Source organism: Esox lucius, chromosome 8 (genome assembly GCF_011004845.1).
Source record: "Esox lucius isolate fEsoLuc1 chromosome 8, fEsoLuc1.pri, whole genome shotgun sequence".
NCBI lineage: Eukaryota > Metazoa > Chordata > Actinopteri > Esociformes > Esocidae > Esox > Esox lucius.
Window position 1 is genome coordinate 34,600,626 of NC_047576.1, and position 17,982 is coordinate 34,618,607.

The following is a 17,982-nucleotide window of genomic DNA, read 5'->3' on the forward strand; positions in this document are numbered from 1 at the left end:
TTCTTCCAAAAAAGTTAGTCAACTAATGTGACTGAACATAGAAACAGGAAAACTAGAACTAAAACACACAGTGGCTGGCCGTTACAAAATGCACAATTCTGCTTAAATTAACCAATACACTGACAGAAAATATCCTCTATACAGTTGTGCCCAAAAGTTTGCATAACCTTGGAGAATTGGTAATATACAGCTCTGGAAAAAATTAAGAGACCTCTGCAAAATTATCAGTTTCTCTGGTTTTATTATTCATAGGTATATGTGTTTGAGTAAAATTAACAGTTTTTTTTAATTCTATAAACTACTGACAAATTTACTCCCAAATTCCAAATACAAATATTGTCATTTAGAGTATTTATTTGTAGAAAATAACAACTGGTCAAAAAAAACAGAAAAATATGCATTGTTTTCAGACCTCAAATAATGCAAAGAAAACATTCATATTCATTTTTCAACAACAAAATACTAATGTTTTAACTCAGGACATTTTCAGAAATCAATATTTGGTGGAATAACAGCTTTCATGCATCTTGACATGCTCTCCACCAGTCTGTCACATTGGTGTTGGATGACTTTATGCCACTCTTGGCACAAAAATTCAAGTAGTTTGGCTTTGTTTAATGGCTTTTGACCATCCATCTTCCTCTTGATCAAATTCCAGAGGTTTTCAATGGGGTTCAGGTCTGGAGATTGTGCTGGCCATGACAGGGTCTTGATCTGGTGGTCCTCCATCCACACCTTGATTGACCTGGCTGGGTGGCATAGAGCATTGTCCTGTTGGAAAAACCAATTCTCAGAGTTGGGGAACATTGTCAGAGCAGAAGGAAGCAGGTGTTCTTCCAGGATAACCTTGTACTTGGCTTGATTCCTGCGTCCTTCACAAAGACAAATCTACCCGATTTCACAGTAGGTGCGAGACACTTTAGAGGCATGCATGCCTCTCCAGGTCTCAGTCTAAATTTCATTGATGAAGGGCTTTTTTCTAGCTTTGCACAACTTCAGCCCTGCCCCTAGGAGCCTGTTTCGAACCGTCCTCACCGTGCACTTCACCCCAGCTGCTGTTTGCCATTCTTTTTGTAGGTCACTTGATGTCATCCTACGGTTGTCAAGGTGATGTCAGGCATTTTGTAACCAGGCTTTTTTGCGGCATTCATGGAGTAAAGGCTTCTTTCTGGCAACTCGACCATGCAGCTCACTTTTGTTCAAGTATCGTTGTAAACAACGTCATTTTGTCATTTTCCAGAGATATGTCTCCTTAGGTTACCTGTGGGTTTTTCTTTGTATCTCAAACAATTCTTCTGGCAGTTTTTGCTGAAATCTTTCTTGATCTACCTGACCTTGGCTTGGTATTAAGAGATCCCTGAATTTTCCACTGCTTAATAAGTGATTGAACAGTACTGACTGGCATTTGCAAGGCTTTGGATATCTATTGACTATTTACTTTTTATACACAGACACTAATTGCAATTTAAAAAGCCACAGATTCCCCTTTAATTGACATTTTCACCTGTGTGTCACCTTGTGTGTCTGTAACAAGGACAAACATTCAAGGGTATGTAAACTTTTGATCAGGGCCATTTGGGTGATTTCTGTTATTGTTATGATTTAAAAAGGAGCCAAACAACTATGTGATCATAAATGGGTTCACAGTTTTTTTGCATGATCAGTTATATTTTCGAAATCAGTGCCTAACTTTCACAATTTCTGCCAGGGTATGCAAACTTATGAGCACAACTGTATATAGGTAATATCGATACTTTGCATGGAAATATTAATTGACAATGCCAAATAATCATTGGTAAGCACATACGGTCAAGAGATTTCAATGGGTCTTTGTGGATAAATAAGAGGAATTCCCCATGCAACACAAAATTACCTATGCCACACTGTAAACCCTAATGTATTTCTTACTCTAATGTTTCTACTAAGTGTAACTCAGAGTTAGAGAAATTTTCCTAACATGCTTTGCTTCAGGTTGATATTTTGAAATTGTTTAAATTATTTTTGCATATACACTGATTGATTAATAGATCTTAGCTACACAAACATCAAACACATACATTTGTCTAACCCAGCTAACACGTTATGTAACCAGGACCAACCGTGACGTTATGGATTGGTCATGACATTACCTTCTCACAAAGTTGTGGCAACGTTATCCGAAGGTAATTGCATGACCACATAATTGGTAGTCTCACTTACCTACTGAACACATCTCAGGAATGTAATTACACGACCTACTGACAAGGTTACTACTTATGTACCCGTTTGGTAACGATCCTATGTTACTCCAACGTTATCTGAAGGATATTAATGACCACATAATTGGTAATCTACCCTACCTGCTCAGGATATAGCACTAATACGACATACTTAAATTGTAACAGCTTTTGTACCAGTTTGATAACAATCTTACGCAACCGGGAAATGTTAACTCCTATTGTCGTTGCTACAAGTACTTTGCTTACAATGTCATTCCTTGCCACCACATCGGAAACCACATACTCCAAATATTTCTAGGTTCACCTGAAGATCTTCTGAGAAACAAGAATTCCCCCCTCCCCGCAATTCAAATTAATGCTATATAATCTCCCACAACACCAGATGGAATGCATACACAAATTGTAAACTGTGCATGCGCAGATGTGCCACAGATCGAGCGTCCCGCCATAGTTAGTACTCCTAAATAGTACAAAGCCTTGCTTTCCGGTGTATCTCCATTGCTTTGCGAATGACTCCACAATGATTTAGTTGGAAAGAGTATAACTTCACCTTCATTCGGGTATTGAAATCATATTTAACCAGTGTTGCCAACTTGGCGACTTTGTCGCTTAATTTAGCTACTTTTCAGACCCCCTTAGTGACTTTTTAAAAAAAAAAAAAAAGCGACTTTTTGTGGTGTTATTGGAAACTTGTTCTTACTCTTCTCAACGAGCAGCGGGTGCCGCCATGGGCCCCTCCCCCGTCTGAAAGCAGTCACAGGCGGCCCAATCCTCGCACAGCAGATCCTCTGAGCTGCAGTCAGAGCAGGAGATGTTAACTCCTCCGCATCCAGACTGAAAATAAATTGCGCTTGCGCTCCGCCAGAGTGTCTCTTTTGGGTAACTTTTGCCGGTCCCAAAAAAAGAAGAAACGACCGAAGAAAGTTAATTTGTAGTTCTATACATATTTAGGGTGTTTTTACTCACTTTTTGTTTCTCCTACGACATTAGTTCTCTCCTACAGGCAGCGTCCATTACGTGCAGTTGGTGCAGTTCTCTTAATCCATGACCATGATATCATCTCCCCTTGTGTGTCGCTCTAAATGTAAAAAAATTCTAGCCTTTTGATTTTGACTAAAATAGCGCCCCTTTTTTGATTTGTTCTTTGCTCAGGTGATTATTTCTTGTACATGGACAACATTTGTAAATATGCATGTATATTATTTTCCCCAACGAGAGTTTTGTATGTTAAAAAAAATAAAATAATCCATTAATGATGCTAATGGCAAATTATGCAAATTAGACGATGATGTCATTTAACGACTTTTAGGACAGCCAATAGCGACTTTCCTTACTGAAGAGTTGGCAACACTGTATTTAACTTGGTAGAACTTATTTTTTTATTGACGTACACAAGCTTAACTGTACGGAATACCGTGAGTTTACAGAAAATCTTGAGTGCATTGTACCTGGCTAAGTTGCTACTGCAGCTAGCTAACGGTACTGTACGACTACATTAACAAACATCTGTTTAGTTCGTTAATCCGACAACATTTCTAGGGCACCATCATCATTTCTGGACAATGAATCTCAGGTAAGCTTATTTAACTTATTTACAAAGCAGATAGATAACTATCTGACATAGATAAAATCAGTTTGGTAGTTCCCATCGAATTACTAATGTTAGCAAGCTACAGTACAGTAAGTCAATAGGTGGCTTGGTTGTTAGCGTTTTTCCCCAGCCAGGCTGGGCTCAGTGCAAGTGTTTCACTCGCTGGGACAGAAATAAACAATCAAGTCAAGTATTAGTATATTCAAGGTGTGAGACATGCAGTAATCATTGATGTTTTCAAAGTATTTCTGATGTGTACTTTATTTCTGTAATGTGCACTAGGCTTCGGAGTGGAACATTGAAATATTAATTCCCAGCGCAAGATCATTTTTACGCGGAAAATCTGCGTGGAAGTACACAATGTTGTACACAATATTTTAACAAACATACAAAGTCCTTAATATGCATTCTCATTTATCATTGCAGCTTTCCCTGACTGTAAGAAGAACCACAGTGCAAGTATTTAAAGTAAGTTACTGTATACACAGATCATCAATAGAAATGTTACTAGATTGTTAGTGTTTTCATTCTGCAGTTTTAGGGTAAGAAAAATGTATTGGTTATAGCTTACATTCATACAATTGGCTTGTGTGTTGTTTAATATTAAGCAATATTTCACTTTTCTAGTTATCGTAATTTCAAACATTTTATTGGGGTACCAATCATTTTTATGTGAAGCATAAATAATGCAGAGCAACTTTAGCTTTTGTCATTAAGACGATGTCTCCTTAATATTTTGGTCAGTCTCAAGGAAGATATGTAGACTGAGTAATATATCATAAATTCAAGCAGCACTTCACTGCCATTGCCAGCAGCGATTATTACAATGCTTGTGTTGCACTCCGCTGTGACTGAAAGCCTATAAACTCCAAAAATGGATCTGGCACCTTTGGTGAGGATTTACATTAATAATAATAATATTGTTATACACAAGCATTCTGTAATAGATGTTGGATATCTCAGTAGAATTGTCACTGATTATACAGTGTAATTAAGCTGATACATTTTAATGCGTAGGATAATGCAAGATTTTATAGGCTGCATGCTTTATACACTGAGGCAACCATTTAAGTTAAATGCTTTTGAGTACTGTATTTTTGTAGTATTTTGATCGTTAATGAATGACAAAGTGCAAATATCTTGATTAGTGACCACTATATAAGCACAAAGATAGATATAACAGAGCCTAACAGAAAAGTTAGAGGGGGGAATTAAATCCTGGTGTCCAATGCCCTACAAGAACAAATTAAATAATAGTACGTCATACAAATGATTGCTCTATTTTTGCATTCTTTTAAACACTTAAATATGAAAAATAACAAACTGTTCTGGTGGTTCGTGGTGGCCCAACACCTTACTGAGACACTTCATGTTGGTTTTTCTTTTAATTTGTCACACGTTTCTATATTGTGTAAATACATTAAACCTATGATACACTAAATTGCACTTTATTGATGAACTAAATATAACTGTTCATCTTAAAAACATAGTTCCACATTGTCATAGGTCCAATTTTGTATGAGGACCATGACAGTCTAATTTCAAATATAGCTGCAGTCAAGGTCAATTCAGGTTTAAGTAAAGTTTCATGATTCCTGACTTAGTATGAAATCGGTAATCACAATTCTGAGGGAAGTACATAACGATGTATCTAATGATTTTTTTGGTGTGTGACTTTTCTGTACATTACAGAGGCTGTTATGCAGTGCCAAGCATGTTTAGGAAAGAAGGCTGTGGAGAACCTCAAGTCTTAAAACAGGCCCCAACCCACAGCAAACTGCAACTACCAGTAACTACACATTTTATGTGGTCATTATATTTAAAACCTGCCTGATTAATGTAAATGATCAGTTACAATACTGAATACACTGGTTTAAAAATATTTATAACACAGTTTTGTTGAATACCTGTTCCTGATTGACTAGAAGTGAGTTCTAGAATGGATATGAATTACTGATATACGGGACAGTTGGATGGACATTAATTTCAGATACAAAGGACAACTAATCAAAAAACTCTAATTATGTTTTGTGTGTTGTCATCATTGGTAAGTTCAGTGGTTGTGTGGCATTCACGTCATGATTAGGTGTCCCGTATATATCTTAGCCAGCATGGCAATGGAATATTTACAACGAACGACTGGGTTGTGTCCGTAGAAGGAGAACAAAGACTAAACACCTGGGTTGTGTCAAAGCTCAAAATTCACAAATAACATGTAAACATAAACAAAAACCCATCTTTTCTAGTTTTAAACATGTTGTGATCAGGGGGTGAAAATAGAATCAATCACCACTCAGACTCATTTCTGACAACAAGGAACAGTAAAGCTTCCATCTTTGCCTGTGTTATTATATTTTATCAGTTGGATAATATTTATTGTTTGTTTCATTTTATAGTAAATTTTTTCTTCTCTTCCTGAGTTCACAATTCTTCACCGTTTGAGAAGAAAATAACCTAAGGAGGGGTGAGGCATTCCATATTGGCTTGTGTTCTTATTAGGGATGCACCAATACCACTTTTTTTCAGGTATGAGTACTTACATTTGGGTACTTGCCGATACCGAGTACAGATACCAAGTACTTAAAGCTGCACTAGGTTTTTTCAGTAAAAAAACAAAAGTTTTCTCCTCTATAAACATGTTGTGGACCGGGTTCTGGTGTTTCCACGATATTCTCGTCTTTTCACTTGACTAAAAAGTTAGTTCTTTTCACCTATATTGATAGGTATTGTATCAATGTCATTCAGAAATGAAAGCAAGACAAACGTTGTTGTGCCATGAAATGAAATAGCTTTGTCAGTTTAAAGTTAGTCTTCAGTCTCGCTAGGAACTGCTCAATTCTTATGACTTTTCCAAGTTGGCCTATTAAGTCTATTTCAAGCTAACAAGCTATTAAAACAGCCAGTGGCAACAGGCAAAATACGAAAATCTTAAGTGTTATTGTTGCCGTCGAATGTATATAACATTTTATGGAGTTAATTTTACTTCAATAAGAACAAACAAAAGTATTAGTATTGCAAACAAAATAATTAATATTCAAAGTAAAACATCAACTAAAAAGTATTGTGATAAAAAATATATATATCTTGCAAATAAAATGGATGCATATTATTATTTGCGAGGAAATATTGTTTCTTGATAATGCGATTGCGTTAAAACGATTGTCTTTGGCTGTAGTTTTTTTAAATATATATTTTATATAAATATTTATTATCTATCTATGGTGTAACGGTCCCAGCCTGAGGGGACCGTTCCACTTTGTGTTTTCTGTTTGTCCTTGACTTGTCTTGTCCTTGTGTGGCGGCACGAGAGCTGACAAAACCAAACACCGACAACGCCACTCGGGGAATTTCACCCAAAGAATTAGTTTGAATCACCACTTCAATATAATGTTTAAAGGACACACAGGTCAGTTTACAAGAAGGCGCCAAAGACGAGGTTCAACTTTAAAAAAAGTATAAATTTTTATTACAAAATCAATGCAATTAAAAACAATCAATTTAAAAATACCTTCACACCAATAGGGGACAAATAATTAGGGCTGAGGCTTACCTGATGGAGGGGGAAAGGGGAACAAGGATGGAACAGGATCTCAGGGAAAGTCACCCGTGAACACGCAAACAAACAGTGAGCACAGCAAATAAAAAAAGGGGAGAGGCACAGCACACTGGAAGGGAGATACCACCTTCAGCTCTCAGCCACTAAAACATGAGGGGGAACACACAAACAAAGGGAGTTCACTCTTCAACAATAAAGTCAAAACAATATTGCAAAAATGAAAAGACCAAACTGGAAAAAAACTACTTCAGCCACTCTTCAGGTAGGTGGGCTAACCCACAACATTCATACACTTAGGGACTGAGACCTACATAATGGCCCCACAGAAGCAACAGAGAATGGTTGGATGGCGGGCCGCAACAATAAACCACAGTTCAAATAGTAGTCTATTTTAACATCATGTGTAGGCAAAACAAACAGCTGGTAATTGAGATGCTCGGCAGCTAATAAGACTCTCCGGCAGCTTCAGTCCAATCCCTAATGTTTACACAAAACAACAATTAACACCAAATAAAGCTAAAGAAATAACTCCCACCTCATTTACCCACATACCGTTACGCAGAGTTCGAGTCGCTCCAGAGGGAAGACGTCCCGAGAATGCAACGTGCAGACAACTATCAGTGCTACTCGCTTTGCATTATTGTGTTACTTCGGCGAGTAGGGGGAGGTGAATCTGCCAGCCGAAGATCTAAAATGTTTAATGCATAGTAAAATAACGGCCGCAAATGATTAACAACATTTAGTGCAGAGGCAGCCAAACCACCACCTTACCCAACGCTCGAGCAGACAAATCACAGCAGTCACAAGCCGGAAGTGCAGTGTGCTCCAGTCCCCAGCAAGCAAGGCAGTGGGTGGACTACTGGCTGTTTTTATACGGCGCTCCACCATTGTGATTGGCCGAAAACGCACAGGTAGTTATGAGCTAAAACTCATACTGCTACAATCTACCGCAACCTTTTCATCGTCACCTTTTCAAACGATACCCTAGACTAACTCCAAGGACGAAAGAGGGCCACTACTTCATTAGACACAGGACCATGGGGATTAAGCGCATTGTCTACTACCCCTACTGGTCTTGGCAGGTGATAGACATTAGAATGCTGGCCGGCCGTTGGCCGGGCTGTCCGACGTCTGGCCACTTCACCCATCACCGGCTGGAAGGCAGGCAGAAAGACCGGAGGACTAATAGGTCTTGCTGCTGCCTCAGTAATCGGGATCACAGAGGGGCCTGGCCCAGTAAATACCGGGGCTGATGGTAGGGGCTGTATTCGAGGGGTGGTTTGGATGACCACAGCCATGCGAGTGGGATTTACCGCAGGAACCTCTTGCCTCACAACAACCAGGTCATCCCCGGACCACTCATTCTCCGACTGAGGTGGGTCAACAAGGCGAAGCAGCATTACTTAAAGGACGCGCGCAAACCACAGCCTTCAACAGGGCACAGTTAACTTGTCTGGCTTTGGTTGGTTCGTCCATGGGTGCAATAGTATACACCGACCCTCCATCTTTGGGCACCTTAAGGACCCTGTACTGCACCGGACCGTAGGCGTCACAAAGCTTATGATGGCCCGTGCCGAAAAATCACGAAGCCAAACTAGCTGGCCCATTTTAAGGGGGACAACTCTCACTCGCCGATCATAGTTCTTCTTACGCCGCTCTGCGGCAACCCACAGCCTCTCTGTAGCACCTTCAAAGGCCAGCTGTAAGCGGGTCTGGTGCTCCTGGATCCATTCGTGGACATGTCCACCCACAGGATCCTGAACTCTACCCAACAAGAAATCAAACGGCAACCTAGGTTCCTGACCGAAAATTAGGAATAACGGAGACTCGCCTGTCGCTTGATGGGGAGTGGTGTTGTAAGAAAAGAGGACCTGTGGCAAGCAGTCTCTCTTCCGAGACACTGGCAGAGTACGCAACAAATTATGGAGCGTCCTATTGAACCGTTCGCATTGGCCATTACCGGCCGGATGGTATGGCGTAGTGCGAGACTTTTCAATGCCATAAAAATGACAAAGCTGTTGAATAAGGGAGCTCTCAGAGTGGATACGGGCCGGAACTCCAAACTTGGAGAACCACTCCACCACCAAAGCTTGAGCCACAGTAGGTGCTCGTTGGTCCCGGGTGGGGACAGCAAGTGTATACTTACTGAACACATCAGTCATGACCAGGACATTCTCCAAACCACCCTGGGTGGGTTCTAACATGGTGTAGTCAATGGCTACAATCTCGTTAGGCCGCGAGGCCAACAAGTGTCCCATAAGACTAGACTTGGCTAATCGAGAGTCCTTGGCAACTTGGCACCTCTCACAAGACTGACACCACCGAGACACGTCCGAGGACATCCCGGGCCAATAGCAGCGTTGGTGTAGAAGCTCTAAAGTCCTCTCTACGCCCTGGTGGCCGTGCTCCTGATGGACCTTAGTCAACACCTCTTCCCTTAAGGAGACAGGCACTACCACCTGCAAGACTACTTCCCCACCATCAGGCCGAAACACCTGGTGATACAAAACACCACTTCTCTCAGCCAAGCGGTCCCATTGCTGAAGCAACACCAATACAGGCCGAGATGCCCTTTGACGTTCTTCGAAGTTGGGACGCTGCTCTCGTCTCCAAAACACAAGAGCCTCCTGGATAACTGAGTCAGCCTGTTGCAGGGCATAAATATCAGACGTAGTGTAATGAGGCAGGGCCATAATGGCAGTTTAAGTTGCCTCAACCAGCATCCCCTGAAGGGCCTGCTGTAGTGGTTTGGGGAGTGATGTGCCAGGAAGCATAGCTTCCATATTTGCTGGACCAGGTGGATACTGACGTGATAGAGCATCTGCATTCCTGTTACTTCGGCCGGAGCGGTATTTGACCTCGAAGTCAAATGATGCCAGCTGAGCAGCCCAACGTTGCTCTGTTGCACCAAGCTTAGCGGATGACAACTGACTAAGTGGATTGTTATCAGTAAAAACCACACACTTATGGCCCAGCAGGTACTCCCGAAACTTTTCTGTCATGGCCCATTTGAGGGCCACAAACTCCAATCTCATAGAGCTGTAGTTCACCATGTTGCGCTCCGGGTTAGGGCTAGGGCCTCAAGCCCCGACTGGCATAGGCAATAGGCCTAACTTTACCAACTTGTTCTTGCGATAACACTGCCCCAAGGCCACCATGACTTGCATCCACCTCCAAAATGAAGGGAAGAGAAAAGTCAGCATAAGCAAGCACTGGGGCACTTGTGAGCTTGGTTTTCAGTGCTTCAAAACTGCAATGGCACTCCTCTGTCCAATTATCAACAAATGTTTGCTCTACCCTCCTCTTGGACTTGGTTGGCGCCAGGTACGCCACGAACTTATGTAAAGGGGCCGCCATCTTAGCAAAACCTTCCACAAAACGGCGGTAATAGCTGGCGAACCCAAGAAACGACCGCAGCTCTGAAACGGTCGCAGGGGGCTGCCAGTTAGCCACTACCTCCACCTTGCTGGGGTCTGTGGCCACCCCGTCACTGGATATCACATGCCCCAGGTAACGTACCTCCTGCTGGAAAAAGGCACATTTGGTGAGCTTTGCCTTGAGATTCTCCTTTTGCAGCCAACTCAACACCACTTCCAATCTCTCCAAGTGCTGCTGTATGGTAGAAGAGAACTACAATATCATCAAGGTAAAGCAACAAAGACCGATTTTGTTGATCCCCAAACAGACGTTGCATCAACCGCTGAAAAGTGCCGGGGGCATTACAGAGCCCGAAGGGCATGCGATTCCACTCAAAAAGCCCAAACGGAGTGCAGTTTTGGATCGATCTGCCTCAGTAACTGGGACCTGATTATACCCGCTGGCCTCCAACGATTCCTCGATGCGCGGAAGAGGGAAAGCATCTTTCTGGGTTTTACAGTTGAGCTGCCGGTAATCAACACACATTCGTAGGGTTCCATCCTTCTTCTTGACGAGGACAATGGGGCTAGCGTAGGGACTACTACTCTCCCTGATTACCTGTGACTCGAGCAATTGATGTATATGCTCTTTAACCACCTCGTACTCAGACGGCGGAATACGCCTATGGCGTTGCCTGACCGGCACGTCGTCTACGAGAGGAATGTCATGGGTAATCAGGTTGGTGCACCCAAGGTCCCAGTCGTGGGCAGAAAAGACGGAATTATATCGCCCAAGAAGAGACTTCACCGGACCCTGTTCCTCAGCAGACAATGATGACAGGTCCATATTATCTAACTGATCCTGCACTGTGAGAGCAGCAGTCTGAGATGCCACTGTGGCCACACCGGCCGGCACCTCTGTGACTCCGGTGGGCAAGCTGACGACACGAACCTCATCCAGGGTACCTACAATGGTGTGTGGGTAAAGCAACACATCAGTACACAGGAGTAATTTTTCCAGAGTAACTTTTTTTTTCCTCAAAAATAGTTGTTTTTAATCTATTTTGAGTGAACAGAATAAAATGTGTCCACAGAGGGGGAGCAAAATTAAAGAGTAATCTGGAGTAACCGTTAACTGTGACTCCTCCCCAAGATTGTCTCCTCTCCCTGAGTGTATTATCCGCCATTACGTTCATCACGGCGATCGCGACCGTTGCATATGTGGGTTTGGAAGAGAAGTTGAGCTTCTGCTGGACGTAAAAGTAAGTATAATTTTAAAATGTTACTACCTATTTTCATAATAATCGCTTCGTTTTTGAGCTCAAATCATTTTGCCGTGTTTTAACATTACAGAGATTGCTTTCTCATGTTAACTTGATGTGAAGTTTAACGTGAGCATTAGTGCTCGACAACGTTAGCTAAACGAGGAGAAATCACTAACGTTAATCACTTTTTAGATGCTGTGGTGCACCAAAATGTTTAGCTTAAGTTAGTTTAACCTACTGGGAAGGTGAACACATAGCCTAACCTTAACTTAGAGTTTAAGGATCACATTTTAAACGTAAATTATCTTATTTTTGTAACCAAATCAAGTAATTGACACCAGTTAAACTAGCTAAGTTAGCTTAATATCAAATATTTGTCCACTATAACGTTACGTTAGCTATCGTGACGAGCGGAGTTTTGCGCCACATGCACTTGACTCTGTATTGAGTTAGGTTAACGTTAGAATAGATGGAGGCCACATGTACTTGACTCTGTAATGAGTTAAATTAACATTAGGATTGATGACGCCATTTTGATGTGGATGAGCGCCTTAACAGAACTGTTAAACTGTTATTACAAATTAAAAAGTTAGTGATAAAAGTTAATTCATGTTGTATAGTGCATTTGGTAACACTTTAGGTTCCATGGTGGTTATTACTAGAGTGTTAGCAATGTGTTAATCGTTTTAACGTTAGTTATTCGCATAGCCTACGCATCACATGTTTAGGCTAGTTATTCATTAATGGAAGTTCCATCATTAATGAATTACTGCACATGAACAAATGATTAAGTAAGGGATAATGTATAGCGAGGAGGTTGTTATTGAGAAATACAACCCCGACAGGCTGCAATCGGGAGCCCGACGCGAAGCGGAGGGATCTTGAGCAGCCTGAAGGGGTTGTATTCTCAATAACTACCGACTCGCTATACATTATCCCGCTTATTACATGGCTACCTACCAAATAAATCATTACTTTGAAACAAAATATTGATTTAAAAAGGAGTTTATTGATAGTTTACGATTGTATTGCTTCCGCTAAGCTTCCGCCAAAGAAAATAGTGCGCTCCGTCTACGGTTAGAATCCTGTACGGTTAGAGTCCATAGCAACGCTCTGTTTTTCATGGCAACGGTCTGTTATACTTCGCAGCGGTCTGTTACCAAGAAAATTCTATAGGGTAAAGTCTCAAGTTGTGCCTACTCTAAAAGTGTCCGGGTGAAACAGCATGCTACTTTAATTTACGCCACCACAGTGGCTACTAGGTAGAACAAGTTTACCAGCCACAACACAAAATCACCAGCATTTGGCTGGTGGCTGGTGCTAATTTCCATCCATGATTCAGATAAAATTGTGGTCACAACTTTACCCATTAGACATGCTTGATTCATTTGCAACACAGACTTGCAATGGGTTAACTGTCAGAATGAAAATCACCTGTTTCTCTATCTTTTCATCCCTGATCGTTTATCAAAGGCCTTGTATAGGAGATGCAGATTTACAGTTTGAAATTGATTTAATTTGGGTCTCTGAATAAAAAAAAAAGTTTGCTTGATATGTAGTAGATAAAGTTTAACTCTATGACCTCATTTCAATATCTTTAGAAGTTTCACCTTAATTCATCCACACATCACATCTGTAGTCGTCAAGACTTGGCCATGGATATGCTGTTAATACTGATTCTGTGTGCAGTATAAAAGTACTGGAGTGTTAAATGTATTTATACCAGCATATCATCCAAGTGAAGTTAAGTCTAAGTTAAACTAGTTCAACTGAATAGGAGGGTATGTTCAACCCCTTCTACCTAAAAACTTAAAACAAATTTGTTTATTTTGTTTTCCTTGTCTCCAGGTTGGGACAGCGACATGTCTTCCATTCTGATGCTGGTTCACCTTTTGCCACCCTCAAGTCAAGGCCGCAAAACACCGGGAAAGATCTCAGCGAGAAAAGCATGTGATTGTCTTGTGAAATTCATCAAGGTGAAGCTACTGATTAAGCAGATGACACTAGTTCACAATGTTGTGTTACTGTGTGACATTGAACTTGCTTATTTTTCAGACAGGTTCTTATTTGGTTCTCCACATTGTTGTTCTTGTGCTATTCTTTTCTACTTAATACATACTTAGCAGGGTTCCAGACTGCAACCAAAATAAAAAATAGAAATACAACATTAAAAAGTCAACCATTGATGGTTTTGTGTGGATGTACAGTGAGCACAGAATGTTCACCGGAAATGAGAGAAATTCAGGAAATTAAGGAATTAAGTCATATAAAAATGAAAAAATTGAGACACCTTTTCATTGGCATTAGTGCAGCACATTTTATCATATCGCAATTGCAATGTCACGACTATGCGATTATATGATGCAAATGCAGTGATTTTATGAAATAAATTAATTTAGGCTGTCAACGTTAATGCATGTTGTTGAGGCACATCATTAACTCATCATTTAGTAATTGTTGTAATTTACACATGAAGTTGCAGTAATAATGCAGTAATTAATCATGTATTAATGCACATTAGTTTACTTGTAATATCTGGAAGTTGAAATTCAAGGCTTTTGGCTCATTGTGGTAATTAACATATTAATTAACACTATTAGTTAAAAAAAATGTATTAGGGAATTAATCCACAATGACATATTTAATTAATAACAATTAATGTATGAAGTAATATATTAACCAGATATACTCTTAATTAATTCCTAATATAGTAATCATTAATGAATAGCTTAGATAATCATGAGTTACACATTAATTCAGTATTATCTGTGCATTAGTTAAGCATGAATTAATGCTTATTAGTGCCCCCGTATTGTAAAGTGTTACCGAAACTTTGGTGGAAGACATCACTGTATATTTGATTCATTGTGTATTGTGAGTTTAACTTTTAAGTCACATTGGCACTAATGTATTTTCATTCTTTCACAGACCGGTACCAGTATCCAAGGGCACTTGGATACCATTGGAGAGAGCCTCCAGCCATATCTGCTTGTTGTTGGGCCAAGGAGAAGTAGGGTCCAGTCTTGTTTTATTGTTATTGACAAACATGCTCTACCCTGTAAGGCCTCTAATTCACTGGCCTGTGTTGATGAGCTTTTCAAAGCTCACTTTGTCTTTGGCACCTCATACTGTCAGGAACTTACCAATGTGTACAACTTTCTGCAAACCACTGTCTATGACATAGATGTTGAAACCACCAAGGTGAATCCTAGAGTGGCTGAGTTAAGAGCTAGAATGCTCCAGTGAGCAGATGATTTGTTTCATATGTAAAAGGGGGCATGCTAGTGCCAATGCCCTTATAAGGCACTTTAAGTTAGTTCATGGCCTTTGTCCAGGCAAAAGTTTGAAGTTAAAATGTGCTCAAAGAGGTTGTTCACATGTTTACCATAGTTTTTCTGGATTACGAAAGCATCTCAGCAAGTGTTGTGCGATTGACCGTTCACACCTCGATTATGGTGAAAGCTCATCCAACGCCAACTCCATTTCACTAGGGGATGTAGGTGTTTTACCAAACCAAAATTCAACTTGTGAGTCTGTACTCCCAAAAACAAATATAGAAAACAGTTGTGCAACAGTGGTAGCCGAACTTAAAGTTGTTGGTGTAGCAGAGACAACTATTAACTATGTTGTTAGTGCTCTAGAAGAAGTGGTTGGAGACGTTTATAGTCAAACACAAGAGTCTGTGAAAAAGAGCTTATCTTTAGAGGAGCCCATAAAAAGTTTGGTTGAGTCTCAAATTGATCAGTGTTTTGAAAAAATGCAAAATCCTTTTGTGGCATTAAACACTGAGAGTAAGAGAATGCAGTACTTTTCGGACAAATGGGGGAAAATAGATCCTGTTGAATATGTTCTCGGTACAAGATTTGCTACACGGCGTAATAGAACAATTGGAACTTTCGCCCAAACCATTGTTAAGGATAAATTTGTATATATACCAATTATTGAGACAATACAGTCGATTTATAAGCACCCTAACATTAAAGATATGATGATGAGGGATTCACAACAAATACCAAATTTTCTTTATGACATACAAGATGGAGAATTATTTAAGAATCATGCGCTCTTTTCAAAACAAAGACATGCTGTTCAGATCCAGCTTTTTTTGATGAATTTGAATGCTCAAATCCCCTTGGATCAAAAAAGGGAATACATAAATTAGGAGCTATCTATTTTACCCTTAGAAATATTTCCCCTAAATACAATTCGAGTTTTCTAAATATTCATTTAGTTGGTTTATTTCATTCCTTATTTGGTTTTGTAGAATCTTTCAGTGCTAGGTACTGTTGCCGCTTTTGCCTACTAGAGAAAGAAGACTTTCAGACAGAGTTCAGTGAAGATAGTCCAAAGATGTCAGTGCGAACTAAAGAACTTCATGCTGAACATTGTCAGAGTATGCAGAACAATCCCAGTCTACCTTATGTAATGGGAGTAAAAAAGTCTTGCCTTTTAAATTCGTTGCAATATTTCCACACCACTGCAAATTTTTCAGTTGATATCATGCATGATATATTAGAGGGTGTCGGACAATATGAAATGAAATTACTCCTTCAGCACCTGATTGACAATTACACCACACCAGCAGAAGTACACAGAAGAATTCAGAGTTTCAACTATGGCTTCTTGGAACAAAACAACAAACCTCCTGGTGTAGCATTAAGAGAGGGTTCCAATGACTTGGGCTTAAATGCCACCCAGAGCTGGTGTTTACTGCGTCATCTACCCATTATGTTTGGAGATCTTGTCTGTCCTAATGATCATCACTGGTATTTGTTTATTTTATTGCTTCAGATAGTCAATATAGTGTTTTCTTCAGTTATATCCACTGGTATCACTATTTATTTGAAACACCTGATTGCAGAGCACCACAGTTTGTTTAAGCATTTGTTTCCTGACAAGAACTTGTTGCCAAAGCATCATTTTATGGTGCATTACCCCAGTTGTATGCAGAAAATTGGACCATTGCTACATAGTTGGTGCGTGCGTTATGAAGCGAAGCATAACTTTTTTTAAAAGCAGTTGAAAAGCTTTAAAAACATAACAAAAACATTAGCAAAAAACACCAGTGCCAAATCGCTTACATTTGGCAAACATTTGATCCAAATGACATGAAATTAGGTCCTGGGAAAATGACTCCCTTAAATGAAATGGAAGTTGGTGCTGAGATTGCGGAGAAACTTAATGTACCTATGTGGACTAAGGTTCTAAATGTAAAATGGGTCAAGCGCTGTGGAATTACTTACCGTTTAGGATTAGCAGTTTGTGTTCAAGTTCAAAATGAAATGCCTGTATTTCATGTAATCCAGAATATTGTTATCAAAGATGAGCAGATCCTTTTGATTACAACTGCACTAAAAACGTTTTGTTTAGCTGAACATGTCAATTCTTACAAAGTTGCACATACTGCAGAAGCACCTTCTGTTTTGGAGATTAGGGATATTTTGCACCACAAGTTGTTTGATATTCTTATGTCTTATGGTTTGGATTCTGATTTGTTTATTGTACCATATTGTTTCATATAATTCTTCATCCTTTCTCTTACATTATCACTATCACAATTTTCTATTATTTTAGTATTATTGTTTTCATTATTTGTTTATTTTATGATCACAAGTGAATTAAACGGGGTGCTAATGTTTTTATTATTTTAGTATTGTTTTCATTATTTATTTATTTTATGATCACAAGTGAATTAAACGGGGTGCTAATGTCTTTATTATTTTAGTATTGTTTTCATTATTTGTTTTAAGCTCACAAAAGAATTAACTGTAAGTGTAATATTGTTTAAACAGGTGCTTGAAAAATAAAATTGAGACATGAGTATGTAGTTGTTGATTTTATTTATTTGAAGTTTTTCATTTATATTTTCTATACATTTTGAGGCTGAAACATGAATGGTTATTCTTTATTCAGTTAGTTATTCTTTACAGTTTACTCGTAATTGATGATAAACAACTCTAGAAGGGAAATAAAATGTGGCAGAGTAAATTTGAAC

General features: G+C 39.6%; 1 protein-coding gene across 2 annotated transcripts; it reads left to right on the plus strand.

The window, feature by feature from the left end:
• The first annotated feature begins 3,570 nt into the window (after positions 1-3,570).
• LOC109615529 lies at positions 3,571-17,605 on the plus strand. Of its 2 annotated transcripts, XM_029121421.2 has the most exons (5): positions 3,571-3,792; positions 4,237-4,278; positions 5,503-5,599; positions 13,836-13,963; positions 14,916-17,605. In XM_029121421.2, the coding sequence occupies exon 5, from the start codon at positions 15,238-15,240 to the stop codon at positions 16,147-16,149; it is 912 nt and encodes a 303-aa protein (XP_028977254.2). In that variant the 5' UTR covers positions 3,571-3,792; positions 4,237-4,278; positions 5,503-5,599; positions 13,836-13,963; positions 14,916-15,237; the 3' UTR covers positions 16,150-17,605. The 2 variants fall into 2 exon arrangements, with proteins under 2 accessions (XP_028977254.2, XP_028977255.2); XM_029121422.2 differs by lacking the exons at positions 3,571-3,792; positions 4,237-4,278; positions 5,503-5,599 and adding exons at positions 11,625-11,696; positions 11,876-11,984.
• Positions 17,606-17,982: the final 377 nt, after the last annotated feature.

Coding starts and splice junctions, on each gene's coding strand:
- LOC109615529 (XM_029121421.2), top strand. CDS start 15,238: ATGATTTGTTTCATATGTAAAAGGGGGCATGCTAGTGCCAATGCCCTT.